This window comes from Prenolepis imparis, unplaced genomic scaffold, assembly GCF_030444845.1.
Source record: "Prenolepis imparis isolate NDT839.2.m4 unplaced genomic scaffold, iyPreImpa1.0 SCAF_39, whole genome shotgun sequence".
NCBI lineage: Eukaryota > Metazoa > Arthropoda > Insecta > Hymenoptera > Formicidae > Prenolepis > Prenolepis imparis.
In genome coordinates, this window is record NW_028141197.1 from 215,120 (window position 1) to 240,793 (window position 25,674).

Consider the following 25,674-nt stretch of genomic DNA (forward strand, 5'->3'; position numbering starts at 1 on the left):
TCCTGTCAATAAGTTTATATCAATAGGAAAAATAATTCAATAGGAACAATACTAGTAATAAAAGTAAACAGTAATATAACGATTACACATTATTTTTCTAGAAAGAAAATGTTTATTGCATTGATTAAATAAAAAATAATTCAAATCGATAGACAGACGAAAGATAATAAAATAAGTTATATTAGAGAAATGATTAAAAAGGAAACAATAAAAATAGTTTCAATTTAATTAATTTAAATTACAATTAAATTTTAATTTTATTTCAGTTTAAAATACCTACTTACGATTTGATTTCTCGGCAATCCATACCAAATATTTACGGAATTCGATGTTGAAAAGATCTCTCTCGAGTAAGAAATAGATTTCCAAATGGCTGCAGTAATGATAATAAGAGAATGTAGATATTAAACATTCCTAAAATGTTTCTTGTAAATGTACATTTATCGACATACAAAATCCGACTTCTATAATTTGGTTTTTACTAGATTTAAATAATATTCAGCGAAAATCACGCGAGGCTAATAATATCATGGAACTAAATGTTGTACTTTTGTATAATAATACGAATGCTGCTCATTTTCTTTAAGCATTCAGTAAACATTCATATACGATATACTAAACTGACGAGCAAGATCTTGTATTTAATGTGGGATTATTGCGGAAGACAATTATATAGCATCTTCCATCACAAGATTGTGTACCTCCATCTCTGTTATTCGGTAAAACGCTACCAGTTTCTCGTAGTCGTCGAACAGCACCAACTATTACGTTCAAATTTGGATGATGTCAATTCGGATATAAATTAACATTTTCTACTGCAGAGAGAGAGAGAGAGAGAGAGAGAGAGAGAGAGAGAGAGAGAGAGAGAGAGAGAGAGAGAGAGAGAGAGCGCAGGTGCAGCCTGTTCTCCACTTGTAAAATATGAACGAATCATATCGCAATAATCTTATGTATAATAAACGAGCATGAGATTATTAAATAGTCTTATAAAGGCGTAACAACGAATAATTGAAATGTTAAAAAAAAAGATCAGATTTATATTTTTTCTTTCTTTAATATTTTTGTTATTTATAAAGAATCTTCGCTAGTGCTTTGTTTTCATACGTATGTATGTATGTTCATCTTTATGTATTGTGTATGTATGAAAACGAAGCACAAGCGCGAAGGTTCTTATAAACAAAATCTTCTGATCATTTCAATTATTCATTGTTATGCTTTTATAAGTGAACGATCTTTTATAAGTGACAGACCATTTAATAATCCTCATCATGCCCGTTTATTACGCACAAGATTATTACGAAATGATTCGTTTGTATTTTATAAACGGAGAACAGGCTGCACCTGCCGCAGTGCAATATGCTAATTTATACCCGAATCGACATCATCCAAGTCCAAATGTAATAGCTGGTGCTGTTCGACGACTACGAGAAACTGGCAATGTTTTACCGAATAATAGAAACGGAGGTCCACGTCAAATACGCAATCTTGTGATGGAAGATGCTGTTATGGCTGTCTTTCGCAATGATCCCACATTAAGTACAAGATCTGTTGCTCGTCAGTTTGATATATCGCATATGAGTGTTTATAGAGTGGTTAAAGAAAATGAGCGGCACCCGTATCACTATACAAAAGTACAACATTTACTTCCACGAGATTATCCATTTCGTGTGAATTTTGCTGAATATTATTTAAATCAAATGAATTTGAGACCTAATTACGGAAGTCGTTTGTATACTGATGAATGTGCATTTACGAGAAACGGAATGTTTAATACCCACAATTATCATTACTGGAGCCATGGAAATCCATTTCTCACTAGGTTAAGTTCTTTTCAATACCGATATTCCGTAAATGTTTGGTGTGGATTGCTGGGAGATCAAATTGTAAGTATTTTAAGATTATAATTTAATTGAAATTTAAATTAATTGAATTAAAACTATTTTTATTCAGTCCTTTTTAATCTTTTTTTTCAATGAAACTTATTTTTTAATATCTCTGACATATCTTGACATATCTTTTTTATTTATAATCAATACAATAAACATTTTCTTCATAGAATTCTAATTTGTAATTATTAATTATACTACTGTTTTGTTACTAATATTGTTCCTATTATTAATATAACTTTATTAATTGAGCTTAGATTGGACCTTTTATACTATCAGAACGTTTAAATGTCAGAATATCTCAATTTCTTGCGAAATAATCTGCCAGATTTATTAATTCCGGCAGAGAATAATTTGGAAGATGTAGCATTAAATAGACGAGCTATGATATTCATGCATGATGGCGCACCTGCCCATTCTGCACGTAAGAAATTTTTACTATAAAAATGTTTATTGCATACAGTTTAGAAGAATCTATCAAAATTAGTTAAGATTGCTATCTCAGATTCAATATTATAGTCTACCCTTAAAGGTTAATTTTTATATCGTGCTTTATCAACATTAAAAATTTTAATAACAGTATTTATTACATACATGTGTATTGTGTATAATTTGTTTTCATAAAGAAAGTTTTATTAAATATGTTAAAAGTAAAAACATACACTTTGCACTTAGAAGTTAGCATTTAAGTCTAATTGTCTATTGAATCACTTTTAGTATTCATATCAATGAATCTTATTCAAAGATATCGTCCGCCGTTATCTTAATGAAAATTTTCCACAAGGATGGTTTGGAAAAGGTTCAATAACTCCGTGGCCTGCTCGATCTCCGGACTTCAACCCATATGATTTTTATCTTTGGGGAGCGATTAAAGAAAAAGTGTTTTTAAATAACAACATCGAAACCACAGACGAAATGAAAGAATTGGTATTCCCCACTGTTCAAAGAATTGAAAATCATCATATGCAAAAAGCTACGTACAAAAAAGAGCAGAAATATGTATCGAAGTGGGAGGAACTCATTTCGAACAATTTCTTTAATTTTAGTTAAATAATTATTTTGTTAACACATAAGAATTATTTTTATTATGAAAATATTTATTTTTATTATAAATTAATTTTTTATTATAAATTTATATTTATTATAAATTAAATATTTATTTTTAAATCTTTATTTTTATTTTATTATTATATTTATATTATTATTTATTTATATTTTATTATTATAAATATGTTTAATTTTATTATAATTTATATTATAACTTATTTTTATTTTATTATTATAAAAATGTTTATAATTATTATTTTATTGCGTAGTTTAATAGAATCTATCGAAATTGTGAAGATCGCTATCTCAGTTTCAATACTGTATTCTACTCTCAGGGCTTAATTTTTATATCATGTTCACACATCAAGACTAAAAATCTTAATAAAAGTAGTCATTACTACATACATATGTATTATAATGTTTTCATACATCAAGAAAGTTTTTTTTTTTTGTTAAATATGTTAAAAATAAAAACATACTTTGCGCTTAAAATAAATTTAATATTTAAGTCCAATTATCGGAACCACTTTTAATATTAATTTCAATGAATCTTATTCAAAAGTATCATCCGCCATTACTTCGATAAAAATTTTCCTCAAGGATGGGAAGGATTCAGTACTAGTCCGTGGCCTTCTCGATCTCCGGACTACAACTCATGTAACCTTTCTTTTCAAAGAAAAAGTATTTCTAAACACAAATATAAAGACAGCTAACGAGATGGAAAAATGAAATATTCCACACTGTCGAGAGTATCGAGAATAATCAAATTTTAAGAGCTACGCAAAACGTACAAAAAAGAGCAGAGACATGCTACATTCGCTTCGCCCCACTTTGTCTCGCTACTCTCCGATCCCGCGCTCCCCACTCAGTAGGCGGCGCCTACGCTGCCTTCCGTTGTAGCCACGCGCTGATTGGCAAACTTTAACAATTTATAGCGTAAAAAATAAAGCTCAGATAAAAAAATGGCTCAGGACTTTTCGATTTAGTTTGTAGTCCTGCACCTGATGGTGTGCTTCGTATACGTTTGTTTAGTTACACCCTGTATAGCTAAAATGCTATGTACGACTGTGTCGTCGCTCCATGGCTACCAACATTTCTATATTTGTTACCATTATTTTATTTTCTATGGATTGGTATCCGTAGGTGATCTCTGTATACATAGCAGACAAATTTAATATTTATTTTTATTTATTATGCAATCGTTAAAAAATTGTTTGGGCAAGTTTAGGAATATAGTCATATAGTTTAAGAAATAATTATTTTATTTATAATTAATTTAAATTAATTGAGCGTATAGTTAGCAGATATAATTTTAAAAATTTTAATGCAATTGTTGAAAATTTATTTGGGCAAGTTTAGGTATATAGTCTTATAGTTTAAAAAATAATTATTTTATTTACAATTAATAAAAATTAATTAAGCATATAGTTAAAAGACATAATTTTAAAAAAATTAATATTGCAATCGTTGAAAAATTGTTTAAGCAAGTTTAGAAATATAGTCTCATGTTATATAATTTAAGAAATAATTATTTTATTTATAATTAATGAAAATTAATAGAGCATATAGTTAGGAGATATATAGTTAAAAGTTCTTAAATTGAATGGATGCTTACGCGCGTTTCTTTCTTTTAATCGCTTTTTGCACAAAAATAATTATGTAATTTAAATAATTATAGAAAAAAACTTGCGATTTTTAATTATTACAAATTGTTAAACATAATTGTACATATACATCGGTAAATTTAGTGACAAATATTGTAAAGTGACTGCCCTGCACTCTGGTGGTGAAATGAAATAGCTAAATAGCATTCCAGCTACAAGTCGACACTATGTAACACTGTGTAACACAGTGTCTCACTGTATTCCGTAGCTGGAAAGCATCCATAATCATAAACATTTAAACGAATATTCAGCATATGCAGGACACGAAAAATCTGCTGTGATTGCAGCATTAAAATTAGTGTATCAACAACGTTTTGGTACAATTTCGAACATTTGTGATAATGAAGATGAAGATATTCAAGATAAAACAATTCGTGCGTCGTATGCCATTTCATATCTAATTGCGAAACATTCAAAACCGTTTACCGACGGTGTCTTCATAAAAGAGTGTATTCTTGCAGCAGTGACAACATTTGGAAATACTGTGACGCTTGAGAAAATTAATAACGTTCCACTTTCTCGTGACACGGTAAGATCAAGAATTATTATGATAGCCAGTTCTATAGAACAAAAATTAAAATCATTATTAAATACATGCACTTGTTTTTTATTGTGCCTCGATGAGAGCACGGTGTTCAACACGTAAGCCAATTAAGCATTTCTTGCGCGAATTGTGCAAGATTTTTCGTGTACCAAAGAAATGTTAGATTTCGTGCCATTACATGCTACACTAATCGGTATTGACATTTACAAAGCACGGGAGATTATTTTAAACAAATTTAATTGCGATTTTGCAAAATATTCGTGTATAGTGACAGATAGTGCTAAATCAATGGTAAGATCCAAAATTAGAACTTTTAGATCAATTAAAGCAAAGAAATTAAAATTTCCTATATTTCATTGTATTATATATCAGAAAGCTTTATGCGGGAAAGCTATGAAACTATGCAGACCGTAACAGCAATTGTAAATGCAATTAAAGGTGAAAACAAATCCCTGCTTCATCGCAAATTTCAAAATTTCCTCGAAGAGATACAATTTACATAGACATACCATTTTACTGTGAAGTCCGATGCTTAAGTGCCGGAAAAACTTTGCAAAAATTTTTTTCTATAAGAAAAGAAATATATCTATTCATACAACAAAAGTGCATAGCAAAACTAAAAACATTTAAATCATTTTTTGAAGACGTGGAATCACTTTCGGAATTAGCTTTCATCACAGATGTAACTTGTCACCTAAATACTTTAAATTTAAAGCTACAACAGACTAATCAAACAGTATCCGAGTTAATGTCATGTCGATTCGTTCCGCACAAAATTAAAAATATTTTTAAATTATTTGGAAAAAAATAGTTTTCTTTTCTTTCTTTCTTGCAAAATTCTCGTTAAAAAATATGATACGAAATGCGACTTCAAAAAATAAGTGCATCTTATCAATGAATTAATTGCACAATTTGATCATCGATTTCGTGATTTTAAAAAGTTGAAGAAAGATCTTTTACTTTACGAAAATCCTCGAACAATTTCAATAATTGAACAGAGTGTAGATTTTCAATTAGAACTGTGTGATCTACAAAGTGATATAATTAATGAAGGCTCTATTAGATTAAACTAACAATGGAAAAAAAGCAGGCTAGTAAAGAGCCGAGCGCGGTAAATGATGCGCAATATATAAATTTTTTATATCCAGTAATATATTTCAGACGTTTCGGTCCATGTTTTGGAACTTCTTCAGTTAACTGTCAAAAACACAAAATAATAAAAGAATTAACAAAATATGAAGTCCGTTAATACAAGAAATTAACAAAGCACACATTTCTTTACATTAAAGATACATACAAGAACAAAAGAATATTCGGTGTGCGCAATCCTCCATAGCCATTGACTAGTAAACGGATGGAGCAATAAGAATTCCTCCGATTGCTACCGCAAAAGAGCAACAGATCACACGTTCTTTGGAAAGAAAAACGCGAGATGCAAAACTTAAAAAAAAAAAAAAACAACAAAGAGTTGTATGTCCATGAGAGTGGTGAATAGTAGATTCATTAATTAATTAAAAGCCAAAAAACTCACCCCATCCATCTCGATAAAAGAGCAACAGTCAATGACCGTGGGCAAGACCCAACTATCAAATTAAAATAAATGCTAAGATTCGGTGTCGCTTGACATTGTGAGTGTAAACAATACAAGAAACACTGTATTCGTATGTAAGATTGATGTGGGGAAATATGCTAAAAATCGCGGAAATTAAATCTGTGGTAATCTCTCCACCGTTGTTAAAAAAGTGCCATGTAAATCTTTAGTATCGCTCTGCATGTTTAACCTATTTTTTTGTCTTTTAATAAAAATCATTTCGGATATTAAACGCTTTCCAAATTTATATGTTCTTCATCCAAAATTTCCCTCTTATCCCATGCAAAATCATGATTTGTTAATCTATGTTCTATGATTACCGAACGTTGTGTTGTATTCCTGTTTATATGTTCATGGTGTTCAGAAATGCGTGTTTTTAGAAGTCTGCTGGTCTGTCCTACGTATGAGGCATCACAATTTTCATATGAAATTTTATAAACGACGTTGTTACGCATGTCAATCGTGGAGATTGTTAATTAATTTTTTTATAGGATCTCTTTTAATAATTGTGTATGTATTGTTGTCGTTGAGGAGAGCAATTATAAAGGACCACATTATATTAAAATGTGTCCTATCACAAGTCAGGACATTTCAGAATTGAAGAAGCAAAACTTCGAATAAACGATCAAAAAAGAAGAAGGCACACAACTGATTTCAACAATATAAATTTAGATGAGTTTGAAAAAGAAAATACAAATGAAATACGAATAAAAAATAAAATTTTAAAACCAAAAAATGTACCCATCTTAAAAAATGGCAACCCTCAAAAAATAAAATTAGAAGACAAATCAGTAAAAGTAATTAGTACATAGATATTACACACAGGTATTACATCGGCAACATATAAAATGCGAGCTGAAATTTTATCAAATATATTTACCTCAACTGTTCAAGGCAAAATAAATAAAATTATTTGTTATTGTAGCGTTGGCTACATTACGAGTAAAACAATGATCAATTTGCATTGCCAAACGCAGTATATATGTTAAATAGGTTAAATTATATGTATATATTAAAAATTTTCTAAATTGAGTTATTTCATTTCAGTAAATAGCAGACGATATGCATAAAGAATTGCAATAAAATAAGACGATATTCATAAAGAAAATAATTTAATGGAGATTAAATTTAAGAAACTATTTTCTATATCTATTATTATTACTCTCCCTTTTTCACGAGTTACAAAATAACTTAATCTGTTCTTTAGCGGCTTATAAATACATATAATAATATCCTCTAAATATGTTTGACTAAAGATATTTTATGAAGATTAAATTTTAATATTAAATAAAAACACAATATAACATGTTTATAGAATAACTTTCACTTTGACGAGAATAGAAATTTTAAATCAATGCGTCGAAAATAATGTGTCGAATCAAATGTGTCGAAAAAGTGTAACCAATAATCCTCTTGAAAAGCCTTGAACATCAAGACGTCATGTAAGTAGTTTCATCGCCTTATATACTTTCTTACACTGTTTTCTTCTACGGAAAGACTGTTCGCCGCGAAGCCATCTCGCGGAACAATGGCGGTACTAACTGTATCAGCGTAAAGCACTCGCGAGAAACTCACTTTAAATACTTGACAAATAATTGCCGTGCGTTCAGACAGATTTACTTAAATAGTAATCTTTTTCAACAATTTTTTTAAGAAAGACAATCTAAAATATTAGATAAATTAAAACACAAACAAATTAAAATATTAAACAAATTCTTTCTATACCATATTGTTCCACGATTACCATGATTTTCAGGGTAAATTCTAAGAGAAAATTCTGTCTGTGTAATTTTAAATAATGTTATAATACTTTAAACTCGATTAATATTTTTGACAGTTATCAGCTGATTTCTGTCAAAAAATATTAATCGCGGATAAAGTATCATAACATATTATTTCAAACATTATTTTATTTAATTTGCCTCTCGATGCTACGAATATAACGCACAATGCGAATCGAAACAGTCAATCAGCATCGCGGAAAAGATGCAACAATACTCGCGAGAATCGACTTAACATGTCTTTTTTAGAAAGAGATGTTATAATATTTTAAATTCGATAAATATTTTTGGTAATTATCACCTAAGTTTTGTCAAAAAATATTAATCACGAATAAAATATTATAACATATTATATAAAACATATTAATATTTTAATATTTTCAAACATATTATATACACCCCCATTACCGCTATAGAAATGTTTTAAAATAAACAATTTCTCACTCACCGCTACGTATAATAGCCGGAGTTGTAGTACACAGCACATTGATCTGAAAACAAAATATTCAAATTATGTATATACATATGTGTGTGTCGAATATCTCATAAACAATGCAGTTTAGAAAAAAATGTTTTTATTTCGTATACCCCTCGCAGTTGCTCCGCTGTCTCTTTTTATTAGTTTTCCTTCTGATAATGGAATGAAAGCATAACTTTGCTGAATTTTTGGTACTGGCTTAGCCGCAGAGAATCTGCTATGAAATAGCAGACCTTTTCTTATCTGCTAATAAAAAGATATTCTTCTGCAACAGAAGGTTTTCTTTTCTTATATGATTAGCATGAAAAAATCAAAAATATTGAAATTTTATAGAAAAAAAGTTAAATAAAACCAAAAATATCATTAACACTTATCACACATGCTAAGTCCGAATAAGTCAACAACCAACCTTTAATCCGTCCAATTTTTATTAAAAATTACTTAGAAGACACTAAATTGTATTTTTAGAAAGACATTAAGTATATTTCTGTGCAATATATCTCATTTTTATAAATGTGCGTCCGTACGGACACCTTGAATTCGCCGTATTGGTTTCGCCATTATGTATCACAATTTTTAGCACACGGTATTCGAAAGAGTATATTTTTAAGTAAATTTTGCACTCGTGAAAAAATTTTTTAGTTGCAATCTGTTCTGGGCAGAGAGGTGGCCCGGTTGACGTGGAATGACTCATATATAAGCTAGAATATTTAATTAGCAAATTTTAAACTCGATTAATATTTTTGACAGCTGATTTCAAAAAAATATTAATCAAGAATAAGATGTTATAACATATTATTTATAATATATTACTATTTTAATTTTTAAACATATTATTATTTTTAAATTTAATTAGCAAATTAACGCTTTAATCAGCTTTTTTTTGTGAAAAAAATATTAATCGGGTTTAAACAAACTTTATATTATTTTTTTTTAATATCATTTTTTTTACATAAAACCGAAGAATGACACGCGCGTAACGCGCACTTGTGTTATTCTAAGTTATTTAAAAAATGCATTTACATGCTAAATAAAATGTAATATTTTTTCTGAAAACAATTGATATATTTATATAGATTATTTTATTATAACAATTTTAGAAAAGTTAATTATAAAATATTAATTTTATTTTATATAATTAAGTTTAAAATTTGAAAAAATACATAGTTGCACAATAGAAGATAAAATGCCAAAAAATTTTATTGTTATTATTGTAATATTAATTCAACTTTTTTAAAATTTTGTACATGTTGCTGATTATATTAATATACATTTTTTAAAACTTTCTATTTATATTTACATGTATCTACAAAAATTCTTTATAAAAATGGTATTCCATTAGATAAAATTGTAATCCATATTGTAATCAATTTTTTTTATGTATATTATATTAATTAAAAAGTGTTTGGCTCCTATATTTTTGCTACAAATGTAATCTCCACACAATAAACTATCGAAATATGTACATAACAAAATATTTGGCTCGTTTTAAATATTTGGTATCAAGAGACACGGTAGTGTCTCGCGCCAAGACTACGCGTAGCGAGCCCATGCGCAGCGACCGCGAGGCACTCCGTGTATCTATACGCGAGTCGGACTTTTGAGAGTATCTCATATTATCATATCTCATAGAACGGCTGGACTGATCGAATTCTTGATAGGCCTAATCGATAGCTTGGGTTTCAATTATATAAGGAAAATGTTTTTATTTTTGCTCTACGTGTTATATAAACGGAGATATAATGTAAAGTTTGTTTTATATAAAAATTGTTGGTTCAAGTTTTGGTCATCGATGTCGTCGACCTTCTCAATGCGCATGTGCGAGAAAATGTCCAGTTCAAGCATTCGCTATAAGATTGCGTTAATGTCACTCCATGTCACTTCATGATGTTAGGTTATTATGTTGTCAGTTTTGACATATGTACACGCACCGGCATAAATGGTGTCCGGCGTTAGATGTGTGCGAATACGTGTATGACAGCCGAAAGTCATACGCCCACATACGTAACGCGACATACGTATATGACTTTCGGCTGTCATACACGTATTCGCACACATCTAACGCCGGACACCATTTATGCTGGTTTTTTTTTTTTTGGTGAGTTTAACGTGTCTTCAACCGAAGCAGTCTATGGTTATATTGACACAAAACTTATTTCCTTTTATTCCTTGTCAGTTATCTCTAATTTCTTGTAAGTGTCTTATTAATTATAACCAGTCCTTTCCCCCCCCCCCCACCTATTTAATCTTAGATTATAATCTTAGATTATTTTCCTGCTTTTTTTCAAGAAAATCCATACTGCTTTTAATGGCTCTATGTTAATGTTCCTTAACCATTCATCTATATTATACGGATATTTAACCTCTAGTTTTTCTAAAGTCCTATATAATGTGTTTCTTTCCTCCTCTAGTCTATCACATCGAAATACGAAGTGATATATATCTTGCGGTTCTCTTTCACATTCACACATTGCATCTTCTATATATGTTTTCCTGGCTAGAGATTCTTTTAAGTTGTAGTGATTAGCCCTTAACCGATTAATCATGGTGATTAGGCCACGTGGTTCATTTATACTCCTAAACCAAACTTGACTTGTTTCTTTATTATAATATTCATTGAAAAACTTAATTCCTTTGAATTCGCCTTCTCGTTCTAGTCTTTTTTTGGTTTTATTAAACATTTCTTCTTTAAACGTTGCTATCCAATCTTTAACTGGTATTTTAATTCTGCTATCACTTTCCTCCTCTGTAGCTTCTTTAGCTAATTTATCTGCTACCTCATTCCCTAAGATGCCTATATGGCTCGGAATCCAACCTATTACTACTTTAATTTCTTTGTCATCTTCACTTAAGTTATTATTATTTTTTTTTAACAGGTATATTTTTTCTTTCATTTTGTATACATATTTATTCTGATATGCGTTTAACTTGTTATTCTGCAATGACTTACATGCACTCAATGAATCCGTTAATATTAATATGTCTTTTTTAATATTATTATCCAGTAAGTAACCTACCGCTTTTTCTAAGGCTAAAACTTCTGCAGTATAGTTAGAGTATCTATTACTAATACTAATTTTATACGCTATTTCGCTATTTTCTATCGCTATACCAATCCCAGTACTTTTTTTGTTTTTTTGTTTGGAACCATCAGTAAATATAGTCATATGATCCTTGCTTAAATTATATCTTTCCTTGAATCTATCCAATAATTCTGCATCGCTAAATTTACTTTTCTTTCTTTCTTTACCAATATCCGTATTTACCGTCACTTGTTCAGTTAATGGCCAATAATTGTCATTATATATTTCGAATTTGCCTACTCTATCTAACTCAGGTAAGTATTTTCTAAAGTTCCGCCATGAATCTGTAAATACGTTAATTTTTCCTCTTGGATTAGTAAGCCTATGTCTACATTCCATTATTTCTAGCCTATTCATTTGTCCAACTAACTCCTTATTACCATATTAATATAACTTTATCCAGAAATTCCTTGCTAGTACACCCGCTCGTTCTTCCATTCGCATTACTTTAGCCTCTGTAAGCATTATGTTAGTGGATGTGCTGTTTCTATAGCCTAATGCTATTCTTACTCCTTTATACTGTAGTTTTTCAATTTTTTCTTTTCCTCTCCAGTCTTTAGGAAAGTACACGAACAGACTATAATCAATGACCGACCTAATATAACTCTTGTATATTAATAGAGCTGTGTTGGTCTCCATACCCCAAGAGACTCCATTTAAGAATTTTAGTATATTACATGCTCTATTTGCTTTATCTTTAATCATATCTGCCTGTTTATCAAATTTTAATTCGTTATCAAATAAGATCTCTAGGAATTTAGCATTTTTAGCGCAACTTATGTAGCTATCTTTTATCTGGATTCGAATCCTTTTATCAATTTTACCTGATCTGTTAAAATCGATAATTTGTGTCTTTTCAGGTTCAAGTTCTAAACCTAAGTTATTTAAATTGTCGTTTATAGTCGCTATCGCCTCTTCTAGTTGTTCTGCTAACTCCACTACCTTGCTTCCTGTCACGTAGACCGCTATGTCGTCTGCAAATTGAATTACTTTAACGTTATATTTAATACCTTCTGTAATATCTTTAGTATACAAGGCCATTTATGCTGGTGCGTGTACATAGGTTACGTTTAACTTGATGTTTAGCTTGATGATTGAAAGAGAATAGAAAATTACTTGTATAGTATACGAAAAATTGTTCATATAAAATGAGAAAATTAATAAATATAAAAGCTAATAATAATATAATAGATAACATAAAAAAGTCATAAGAATTTTATAACTCATAGCATTGAGTGCTATGAATTATTAAAAATGCATATTCTTTATGACTTTTCTCTTTACGTTATTTATTATATTATTAGCTTTCATTCATTTCCTTATTTTACATCAATTATATATTTATGAAAAATTAGTAGGATGGTAGTGTAACAAAAAAGTGATTGTAATGAAAGAAATATGTATCACTTAAGGCTATCGCACACAAAATGCATAGAACATAGACATAACATAGCATAAGCATGAGAAAGATATGCAACTTACACAAATGTTCATAGACATAATGTAAAAGCACCTTAACCGCGAAATATTTGAATTTGACATATGTCAAATTATTTATTTTTAATAATTTTTATAAATGCTATTGACATGTGTCAAATTTAATGTCGTCCGTAGAGATGTCAATGATGCAAAGAAAATAAAAAAAAACGATTAAATATGATAATTGATTCTGTACATAGACAATATGCATATACATAGGTGTCATATGCATAGAAATTTCGTTCTTATGGATTTTTTCATTTCTATGCATATGTTTATGCTTATGTTTATGCTATATTATGTAAAGCAATATGGCGACTTTATGTTCGATGCTCATTGGTTCAGACAGTCTTATGTTATGCATATGCATCTATATTAATTTGTGTGCGATAGCCTTTATATGTGATATTGTTTCGCATGACATGTACGTAGTAATAGTATTGCAAAATGTAGATTCTGCTACTTCTTATATATGTATATATTTATATAATATTTGCAATATTATTTAATCCTACTATTTCTTTCATAAGTATATAATTGTCGATAAGTTAGTAGGATGATAGCGTAAGAAGAAAGTAATTATGAAGAAAGAATTAGTAGGATTGCAGCGTTAGAAGATAGTAATTGCAATTATTATATAAATATATATTTATGAAAGAAATAGCAGGACTTTGTAATATTATACTACAAAAAAATAACTTTCTTGTTACTGGAATAAATACACATACCACATATGTGTGATATACTATATTTCTTTCATAATAAGAACCACTTTTCCTTGTTATGCTATCATTCTATTATTTCTTTATATAAGTATGTAATTAATATAAAATAAGAAAGTGAATAAAAGCTAATAATGATGATAAATAACGTAAAGAAAAATGTTATAAAAATTTAATAACTCATAGCACTATTATGATTGCTCTGAGCTATCAAAAACACATATTATTTATGACTTTTTTCATTACTTACTATATTATTAGCTTTTATTTTATTACTTTTTATATATTCAACAATTTCATACTTATGAAGAAATAATAGGATGGCAGCGTAATAAAAATATAGTATATCATATATATGTGGTATGCGTATTTATTCCAATATTAAATATTATGACATATCGTTTTATTTCACAAATTCTTTAATTATAGAATAAAAACTTACTTTATCATTTATCTGCCCCCTTACCACAATATATCCTGGCTATGTTCCCATATATGTATATATACATCACTAATACAGAAAATCTAAATATAAGTAACATAAATTATAGGTTTCTAGTATTGGCAATGTATCTGGAAATCATAGCTTCTCCTTGAAATTTTTTATTTTATATATAATACGTAATACACATACACATACAACGTATTAAATTTATTTATATATTTATTAAACTAAATAAGCAGTAACGATTATTAATCAATAAATTTAGAAGAATAGATTATGAATAATAAATCTATATTTCTGATATATTGATTTGTAATTATTCGTTATTCTTACAATAAGAGTAAGCAAAGAAAGAAGGATCTGTGGTATTTACTGTAAGCAAAGAGGATCGTCGTATTTTGATAAAATATGACGGGGGCGGTGGTGGGTTCTTTGCTTCTTTGTTTTAAAATGTATAAATAAATATATACTACAAAAATGAGAATGATATCATTAAAAAAACTTACCTTTGTAAAAAAGGTAAAAAAGGGGCGCCAAGTCCACACGCCATGTGAAAAAGTGTTATACAAAAAACAGGGTTTTTAAATTATTGTAAAAAAACTTAATATTTCTAAAAAAAATAATGATATCAAAAAATTGCGCCAAATAAATAAAAATTTATGTTTTATAAAAACTTTATTTGTTTTATTATTTTAAATATCTAAAAAAAGTTACTCAGCCAAATATAAATGTGTATTTTGCAGATTATTATCTGATCTGATATAAAATTTATCACAGAATCATCTTTGTATTTTTAAGAATGATGCATCTGCACAGTCAAAACGATTTAGACCCGGTATTGAAACAATTAAAATGACGAACAAAAACTTGGCGTGCCCGGGTCGGGGCATTAAAAATTAAATTTTTTTAAATTAAATTTGACATGCAATCTTCAAGTATCTGCATCTAAATAAAAAATATATATATAATTAATTAAAAATACATTATCTTAGCATAATATAGCATAATATAGCATAAAATGTAAAATATCAACAAATTGCGGACACAATGCAGCGCTTACTTTTTTTATGTTAATTTATTAAAAAAGTGTTTAGGCTGCGATATCTTTGGTACAAATGTAATCTCCACACAATAAACTATCGAAATATATACAGATAAAATTGTTGGCGTGTTTTAAAATATTACATATCATCAAATTATCGCGGCGGACACAATGCGGTGCTTATTTTTTTATGTATATTAATTAAAAAGTATTTAGGTTGCTATATTTTTGGTACAAATGTAATCTCCACACAATAAACTGTTAAAATATGTAAATAAAAAATTTTTGGCGTGGTTTAAAATATTACGTATCATTAAATTATCGCGGCGGACAAAATGCGGCGCTTACTTTTTTTATGTATATTAATTAAATGTATTTAGGCTGCTATATTTTAGGTACAAATGTAATTTCCACAATAAACTATCGAAATATGTAAATAAAAAATATTTGGCGTCATTTAAAATATTATGTATCATTAAATTATCGCGGCAGACACAATGCGGCGCTTACTTTTTTTATGTATATTAATTAAAAAGTGTTTAAGCTCCTATATTTTTGATACAATTGTAAGCTCCACACAATAAACTATCGAAATATGTAAATAAAAAATATTTGGCGCGTTTCAAAATATTACGTATCATAAATTATCTCGACGGACACAATGCGGCGCTTACTTTTTTTATGTTTATTAATAAAAAAAGTGTTTAGACTCCTATATTTTTGGTACAAATGTAATCTCCACACAATAAACTATCGAAATATGTAAATAAAAAATATTTGGCGTGTTTTAAAATATTACGTATCATTAAATTATCACGGCGGACAGTGCGGCGCTTACTTTTTTTGTGTATTGTGAAGTGACATTTTGAGAATGTCCGTCACAAGGGCCGAATGGCCCGACCGGGAAGGATTGGGGGGCCTCTGCTCTTCCAATTTGTAAGGAAAGAGAGAGACTCGAGCGCGGGGTCGGACGCGATCCCGCTGCTTTTTGTGTTGTACGCGACTTGCGTTTATTTTTTAGTAAACTTGTAGCGTACTTTTTGGCGTTTTGTAGCGGCGAAGTGGATGTTCGGCGGAACCTCATCCGGTGGTGGACTCGGAGAGAGAGAGAGACGCAGGACGAGAGGAGGCCGCACGTGAAGTGGAGCACGCCAGGTGAGAGGATCGAAATTTTCGATGGAGAATTAATTAAACGAACGTATGCTGCCGCTTTTCGTATCGAGATTTTAATCCCTAGGAGCCGAGGAGACACAAGAGGGGAAGGCCACTCCGGACACAAGTTGCGTAGGAGCCCCGTTATGGAGTGACGGTGCGAGATCCGAGGCGAACCCGGTGCCCGAACCCGGATGCGACCGAAAGTCGATTTATCACCCGACGAAGGGGACATCCGGCGTCACGGAAAACCCGGGTCGGACCCGCCGTTCGCTGCCGAGGAAATTCAATACCGGCGCCCTAAGAGGAACAGACAGCAGAGCGAGAATTTAAGAGGGCCCAAAAGTTTATACGGGCGCAACGGCCGAAGGATCATCGAGGCCGCGCGACGGCCCTGACCCCGATAGCGCCACACGTGGCCTATCTCACGATTAAGCCACCGGCGTGACTCCTGCGGGCCTTCCGATCGTCACTGTACGGCGAGCGTGCTTGGGAGGCAGAGGTCCCCGAGAGCGAGACCCTGAGTGCGGGACGGAGCCGAGATCCGGACCACCGGTGAGACGACGTCGTCATCCACCAGCCGATGGGTTAAGATAGTGAGGTTCGGATGGGCCGTACCACGATTCCGAGGCCGTCGTGTCTTTAATTGCCGATTTCTAGTATGTGAAGTAAAGATTTCACGACGACACGAATGGCGGGGTGGTATAAGCCGGTCCATCCGAACTCTCTCCTATGGTTCGTGAGTACTCTCTCTCCTAGTAATTAGTCGCCGACAGTCCGAGCTCTCTTATATATTACCGTGGAATAATTTTGCGAATATTGTATTTTTTGTGTTGGTTAACGGTGAGCTCGTAATTAAGAATCTTTCGTGTAATTTAGCGTGTGTGTTCGAGGAGTATGTGAACTTATAATAATTTAGAGTCTAATACTAAGAGAGTGTTATTTGTATAGTTGCTGTATTTTGTTCGTGTGCGAGAACGCGACGCGTGTCACGTGCGCGGAGCGTGACCTTCGTTCTCTCGCCACGTGTACCGCATTGTATTTCGTTTTCGGCGTGTTTTGAAAGTAAAATTGTGTATGGATTTAATTCGCGAGTCTAATTATGTGGATATCCGGTTATGTTGAGAACATCTAGAGTTTTGCGTGATGACTTTTTTTGCGCGTACGATTTCGTATCGACCTGCTCACACGTGATTGACTATCGAGCGCCGAACGAGCATTTCTCTTTGTATCCCATACTTATCGCGGACGAGAACAGGGCGATTATCGATCTCCACATAAGATTTCGTTGCCGAGGCTAAGCCTTGCTAAGCCTCGCGTAAGAATATTTGAGCTGCCGCGAGATTGTTCGAGAATTTCGCGATTTTCGTAAGGTCCTCTTGTTCTCGTTCCGGTAACGAGATTTCTGACGCGAATATCTAGATCCGTCGGCGTATTACGAAACCTTTGTGTTTACGCACGAACGAAATTTTGTCGCGTGTAAATCGAGGATGCCGGCTTGCTCCGAGAGAGCGAGAGGAAGAGGGAAAGAATGGAGAGCGTGTGACAGCGAGAGAGTGAGAGAGAGGAAAAACTAGAGTGAAAGAGCGAAAGAAGCAGTAAACTGAAAGAGAGCGAGAAAGCGAGATGGGAATCGAACGAAGGAGATCGGAAATGAACAAGGATCAATGTCAAGGAAAGAAGAAGTGAAAATTGTAATCAAGTAATTTGGAAGATTTGATGAGATCTTTAATGATCGCAGTTAAAAGATATACACTGAGCGATGAATCGCTAGACTCGCAACTCGTTATCGGAAATTTCTTAAAATGATTAAAGTAACTGATCGTATCGCTCGATTAGATGCTTGAACTGACTCTCGTGAACAGCCAGACAAAATAAGCAAGTCTAAAGCCGGGCATTTCGCGTGTTTATATATATTGTCGAGTTTCTGGAAGCTTCTCAGAATCGAGCCGGGGATTCCGTGGTCTGCGCAATACACTACATATATGGTTTAAATTTAGACTACCGTTGCGAGACCAAAACAATAATAACCCGCGATAGGTATAAGTCAGAATACTGGAAATGACAAACGATGGTTCGATAGATTTGTGATCTTTTCGTTGTCGAAGGCTCGCTCGGAAGAATTAAACAATACATGACGCGACGACCGAAAGGTCATATGAGAAAGCATAGAAACAGAAAGAACTACGGAAATAACAACAACCGGACGAAAGACGATATAAATTGATACAGAGAGTTAACAATATTAAAGTTAATACAAAGCCTTTTTTTTGTTATCTTTAACATACCGCTCGCCTCGAAACTATAGTTTCGAAAGGCGAATCAGAACGAAGAAACGAAACTATAGTTTCGAAAGGCGAATCAACTAAAGAAGAAAGAGAGAAACATTACGTTGATTCGAGGCGGAGGATATGTTAATTATAGAAACTTATGCAACTAATTCGAGATTTATTGTTGCTCGATATCGATCGGATCAAACAAAGCTTCACGACGGGACGCTTATATTCGGATGCGGCGGTCTTTACATTTACAACTCGTACTATGTCGTCGGAACCGGGGTAACATTTAATAACGCGACCCAATTCCCATTTACACGGCGGAAGCTGTGAATTTCGAACTAAAACGAGTTGACCGATTTTAATCTGAGTTTTGTTCGCTTTCCGCCATTTGACCCTTTGTTGGAGCGTGTTTAAATAATCATTCTGCCATAGTTTCCAAAATCTTTCGGTCATTTGGCGCACCATTTGCCACCGAGACAATCGATTTTCGTGGACGTTTAATAGCGATGGTTCGGGAGTGGCGGAGAGAGGCGCGCCTATCAAAAAATGCCCCGGGGTAAGCGGTTCACAATCGTCGATTGAATCCGTGAGCGGAGCGAGGGGCCTCGAGTTCAGGCATGCTTCTATGTTGCATAGAAGAGTAGAGAACTCTTCAAACGTCATCGTATGGGATCCGATGACACGACGCACATGATATTTTACGCTTCGTACGCCTGCCTCCCACAAACCGCCGAAATGAGGGGCAGATGGCGGGATGAAATTCCATTCGATTTTGTGAGAAGCCGCGTGATTGAGAAAATTCGGATCTTTTATAGTAGCTCGAAAAGCCGAAGTTAATTCGCGATCGGCACCGACAAACGTGGTTCCGTTGTCGGAGTATACAGTTGCCGGTAGTCCGCGTCGGGCGCAAAATCGCGAGAAGGCTCCTAAGAACGCGGAGGTTGAATAGCCTTCCACAACTTCAAGGTGCACGGCGCGAGTAGCCATACACACGAAGGCAGCGATATATGCTTTTCGAGATGCGATCCCTCGACCGGACATAGATCTTATTTGTACGGGACCGGCGTAATCGAGGCCGCAATGTAAGAACGCGCGAGCAGGGGGGGAGACGCGTACTGCGGGTAAATTGCCCATCAGATATGAAGGTAACGCGGCCTTTTCGCGAGTGCATTTTATACAGCGATGAATGACCGTTCTCACGAGAGTGCAAGCCCGAACAATCCAGAAATTTTGACGCAGCGTTGACAGCGTTAGTTGCCGGACCGGCGTGCAAAGAGTTCATATGAGTATCTCGAATTATCATCGTGACTAACGGGTGGTTTGCTAATATCACGGGGTGTTTAATTTGATTCGGAAGCGGCGCGTTTGATAACCGCCCGCCGACGCGAATTAATTCGTCGTCCCCGAGGAATGGGTTGAGCGAGAGAATCGGACTCTTTGATTGAATCGAGTGGTTTTGTGAGAGCGCAGCCCGTTCGGAAGGAAAAATTTGCTCTTGAATCTGTTTTAACCAGAAATTCAGCGCGGCTTGACATTCGGCGGCGGAGAGAGCGATCGAAGTTTTATCTAAACTCGCGCGCCGGTGAGTCGGGGAGCGAAGTCGCGAAACATATCGGAGTATGTATGCGGTGACCCGGATTAATTTTTTCCATGAAGAATATCGCGATGCTAAATCCCATTGCTCGATGGGTTGTGTTAGATGCGTGGTTACGCGAGGATTTCGTTCAATCGAGACATCGAGCTCGCAGACAGAGGATTGTGCCGGCCATTCTGACTCCGGGAGGCGCAACCATGTTGGGCCATGCCACCATAAATGACTTGAAAGCTGGTCTCCCGAAATTCCGCGGGACGCACAGTCCGCAGGATTTTCGTCCGTCGAAATATGTCGCCAAGACGCATCTGGAAGTCGCGATTGGATCTCGGACACGCGATTGGAAACGAACGTCTTCCATTTCGAGGGATGTTGTCCTATCCATGCTAATACGACCGTCGAGTCGGTCCAACAGTAGCACGACGCGGAGGTCAAATTCAATGACGTGCGCATAAATTCCATCAATTTGGATAGCAACACGGCGGCCGCTAACTCTAATCGCGGGATGCTTAAAGACTTTATGGGCGCGACCCTGGATTTTCCGCCGAGTAGCGTCACTTTAATTTCGCCGGAAAGTGATCGCAGGCGAAGATATACGGCGGCGGCATAGGCAGCGGTGGACGCGTCGGAAAACCCGTGGAGCTCGCATTGCACGGTGTCAGACCCGTGATACGTCCAGCGATCGAGCTTTAAATCGTGTAGAGCGATTAAGGAAGTTTGAATCGTTTTCCATTGATCTAATAAATGAGACGAGAGTATTGCATCCCAATCGAGTTTAGTCATCCAGAGAAGTTGCAAAAATATTTTTGCTGAGATTGTAACGGGAGTACACCACCCTAAAGGATCAAATAATTTCGCGACTGTAGATAGAATCGATCGTTTCGTATTTGAAAGAGTTGTCGGGAGAGAGGCCCGAAATTGAAATACATCTAACGAGGGATTCCACGCGATCCCGAGAATTTTTAATTGCTCGTCAACTCGCAAGTCTTTACTACATGCTAAACCATGATTTTCGACCGCGATGTCCTCGAGCAATTTAGACGAATTACTTGACCATTTGCGGAGTTCAAATTTACCGCGATGCAGCAACGCGCACACCTGATTGCGAGCTTGGCGTAGGAGAGGAATATCGTCGGCACCGAACAAACATACACATCGTCGACGTATATGTGATGTTGCAGAATGTGAGACGCCATGGGAAATTCGTCCCCTTCGTCCGCGACAAGTTGGTGGAGGACGCGCAAGGCTAAGTATGGCGCTGACGCTGTACCGTATGTAACCGTTAACAGCTGATATGCTTGTATTGATTTTGTGTTATCCTCGATCCACAATATACGCTGGTAGTCGTTATCGCGAGAGTCGACTTTAATCTGACGATACATTTTCGTGATGTCTGCCGAATATACGTATCGATACTGTCGCCACCGAAGAATCACCGCCGCTAAATCAGTTTGTAATTTCGGGCCGATCAATAAGTGATCGTTTAGAGAAGTCGCGTTTGTTGTACGACTCGACGCGTTGAATACAACTCTTAAATGAGTCGTGAGACTGTGGTCCCGAATTATTGGATGATGAGGAATGTAAATGCATTGAGATTCTCCTAATGTATGCGTTATCTTTTTCATATGTCCTCATTTTTCGTACTCATTTAGAAAATCGGTGTATTCGGCTTTGAGCGCGGGGTTTGTAGTAAACCGCCATAGTAATGTTTTAAGCATTTTTTCCGCGAGATTATAAGATTCGCCTATATCAATCGGAGGTCCTTTTTTAAAAGGGAGACGAACGATATAACGCCCGTCGTCGTCGCGCGAATAGGTTGAACGAAAATGATTTTCGCACTGTTGCTCCTCTGGAGTAAGCAAGGTTATCCGAGGGACTTCTTCGATCTCCCAAAATCGGCGAAGTTCTTGATCGATCGCTAAAGAAGTTGCGCTATGCTGAACCGTGATATTTTGACGTGACGGCGACAGAATCGATGTAGGGCCTGAGAGAACCCAACCAAGAATTGTTTTTTGTGCGATCGGTTGACCGCTTGTGCCTCTTCGTATTTCATCAAGAAGCACTGTATAAGTCGGCTCCGATAAGAACATCAATCGCTTCGGAACTTAACGGATCGGGGGGAGTGAGATCGGCGAGATGCGTCCACGCGATATTCGATCTGGTAAGCGCCGGTGAATATTTAGTCAGTGATGTTAGAATAGACGCGGTAGTCGTAAAGACGCGACTTATTGAACGGCGTGAGTTTAATGTGCGCCGCCCAACAAGTTCCTGCATCGATGCCGCCGACGCCAGAGATCGCGATGGGCATTTTAATGCGCTGCAGTTTCAAGGCGTGGCTGAGTCTCGCGGTGATAAAGGTCATTTCTGACCCTTGGTCGAGCAGCGCTCTAACGACGAGCGTGCGACCCTCGGATGAGCTGACCTTGACGCGAGCCGTTGCTAACAAAACGGAAGGTCGCGACGGAACGGTTGAACAGAGCGAAGTAACAGCCGCAGTATCGGATTTTTCCGACGGAGAGCTCAATGTCGTTGCAGTTAGACTTCCGGTAGACGCTGAGGTCGAGTCGAGATGCAACATAGAATGATGTTTTTTCTGACATATTCTGCACGAATATTTACTTATGCAAGATTGCACCGCGTGTTTTGAACTGAGACAATTTAAACAACGATTCGCTTGTTTGATTATTTCTAATCGCTGACTCGGACTTTTCTTTACGAATTTAGCGCATTTATTTATAAAATGAGGTGCTTTGCACAACGGACATGTAACATTGTTCGTAGATACAGTGGTACTCGAGACCTTTGTCGAGCGAACGGCTTTCCCGTTGGAAGAGGATAATTCTTCGAGAGCGCGAACGCGTGACGCTAGGAAGCTATCGAATTCTGCATATGTCGGAATTTTCGCATCATCGCATCCTTTCAATTTCCATGCCTTTCGCGTCGCATGATCCAATTGCTGAGACACCCGGTAAATTAATATATCATTTAGAATTTCGTCCGCAGATCGGCCTAAATTTTTGAGAGACGCTATCGCGCGATTTGTTTTATCACGTAGCTCGTTGAGTTCAACTGCGTTTTCGCGTGAAACGCTTGGTAAATTCTGAAGGGCGCAGACGTGCACTTCAATTAATCGCCGCTTATTTTCATAGCGCGAAACTAGCGTTTTCCACGCGATTTCAAAATTATCAGCGGTAATAGGTATGGTTTTAATTGACTCAAGAGCGCGGCCGGTTAAACTGGACGCTAAGAAATGCATACGTGCGAACGAAGTGAGATCTTTGTTTGCAATAATTAACGACGTGAATCGATCGCGAAAACTTTCCCATTCGTCGTAGTTTCCGCAAAACGGGAGAATTTTAATTGGCGGCAAATGCGATAAAGAAAATGAAGAGGTACATTCACCCTGGCTGGATATTCGACTGGACGACTGAAGGGGGTCCCCAGGTGGTTCGATATCCTCGAGACACTCGGCCATGTAGTCCAGCGTTTCTTGGTAGACGTCCTCGTGTTCGTCGAACAATTGATCTCGGAAATATGCCATCGTGTCGCGTTTATCCCATGAGATGCCATGCAGAAGAGCAGCGTGATTCTGACAAGTAACACTACCCAACTGATACTCACCGATTTGAATGAAACTTAACATATTTATTAAACACCGAAAAATATTAAATACGTGTTTTTTTGTTTCGGCTAAACACGCTATTTAGGGGTAGAAAGCACCCCTCAACCCCTGGAGGTGGAAACAGTTGTGGCTAATTATTTCTGAAACGATACATTTTCTGAAAAAAGTGCTTAGGACCAAAGTTGTAGAGTTCAAAGTGATGCACTTGATGGCGACCTTGAAGTCGACCTTGAGGTCAATTTTCAAGGTCAATTAAATTTGGAAATAATTAGCCGTTGCCGGACTTTGACCACATCCTGTATCTATCAGTAATTTTATGCGTTGACTCTAAATCTGTCTTCAGAATTGATTTGTTGCGTTATTTTGCTAAAAAAAGAAAAAAAACCTAACGTAATGGGAAAATAGGTGCAAATTTATAGAAAAAATAAGAAGGAGAAAAAAGTTTTGTAAGTAACTTCAGAATAGAAGTAAAGATAAGAAAACATAAAATGTCTCACTCTAATTATAAGTTAAACATTACCTTCATGCTATATTAGAAATTTTCAAATTTTTTTAAATTTTTATTGCTACTCTGGAGTTATCCACAATATCTTTTACTCTTTATTTTGTATTAGGATTTCATTCGGACATATGATCAATTATTATTTTCCCGACTGTCGTTGAGCAAGCATTTTCCAAAATTACTTCTTGATCACTTATTTGCTATGAGCTATCTTGCTCGTGAATTTCGTTCGAATATACCTTCAATTATCATTTTCACATCTGTAGTTGGGCGAGTGTTCATTGTTTATAGTTTTACGTCAATTGTTCTTACGACTGCTGTTTCTCGTGAATGTTTTCAAAATTCTTTCGGAAAGTATTTACTGCAAGTACTTTTCCATCATTTGTTCCCACGACTATTTTTTGTGTTAATTTCATTTAGGCTTACAATCATAAACTCTGCTTTCTATGAATTTACTTTGAATCTCTGTTATAATATTATTAAAGCATTGTTAATCTGTAAAATTTCATAATGTCATTAAACCCAAAAAATATTTTAAAGTTATTATGCCTCACTTTCGAGGACCCAGTGTACAATATAGAATCTAGAATAACAGATGAAGAAAGATCATTCGCTTCTCAACTTGCAGATTTGATAAAAGACGCTATCAATTTTGATATATTTAAAGAGACTTATGATACTTTGAACTGTACTGATGCTAGTATGATTCCTGATGCTGTTTTAGTTGAAGACAATCCAGAAGATGTTTCGGAAGTTATGCAAGACG

At 34.6% G+C, this 25,674-nt stretch overlaps 2 protein-coding genes across 2 annotated transcripts; both read right to left on the minus strand.

Moving 5' to 3' along the window:
• Positions 1-12,771: 12,771 nt before the first annotated feature.
• Positions 12,772-22,409, minus strand: LOC145947049 (uncharacterized). The gene is made up of 4 exons (XM_083056825.1): positions 21,834-22,409; positions 21,048-21,471; positions 12,899-13,048; positions 12,772-12,785 (listed from the first exon to the last, which is right to left on the minus strand). Exons 1-4 carry the CDS (start codon positions 22,407-22,409, stop codon positions 12,772-12,774), a joined length of 1,164 nt encoding a protein of 387 aa, XP_082912951.1.
• Positions 22,410-22,963: 554 nt separating this feature from the next.
• LOC145947050 (uncharacterized) lies at positions 22,964-24,325 on the minus strand. The gene has a single exon (XM_083056826.1). It carries the CDS (start codon positions 24,323-24,325, stop codon positions 22,964-22,966), a length of 1,362 nt encoding a protein of 453 aa, XP_082912952.1.
• Between the last annotated feature and the right edge of the window lie 1,349 nt (positions 24,326-25,674).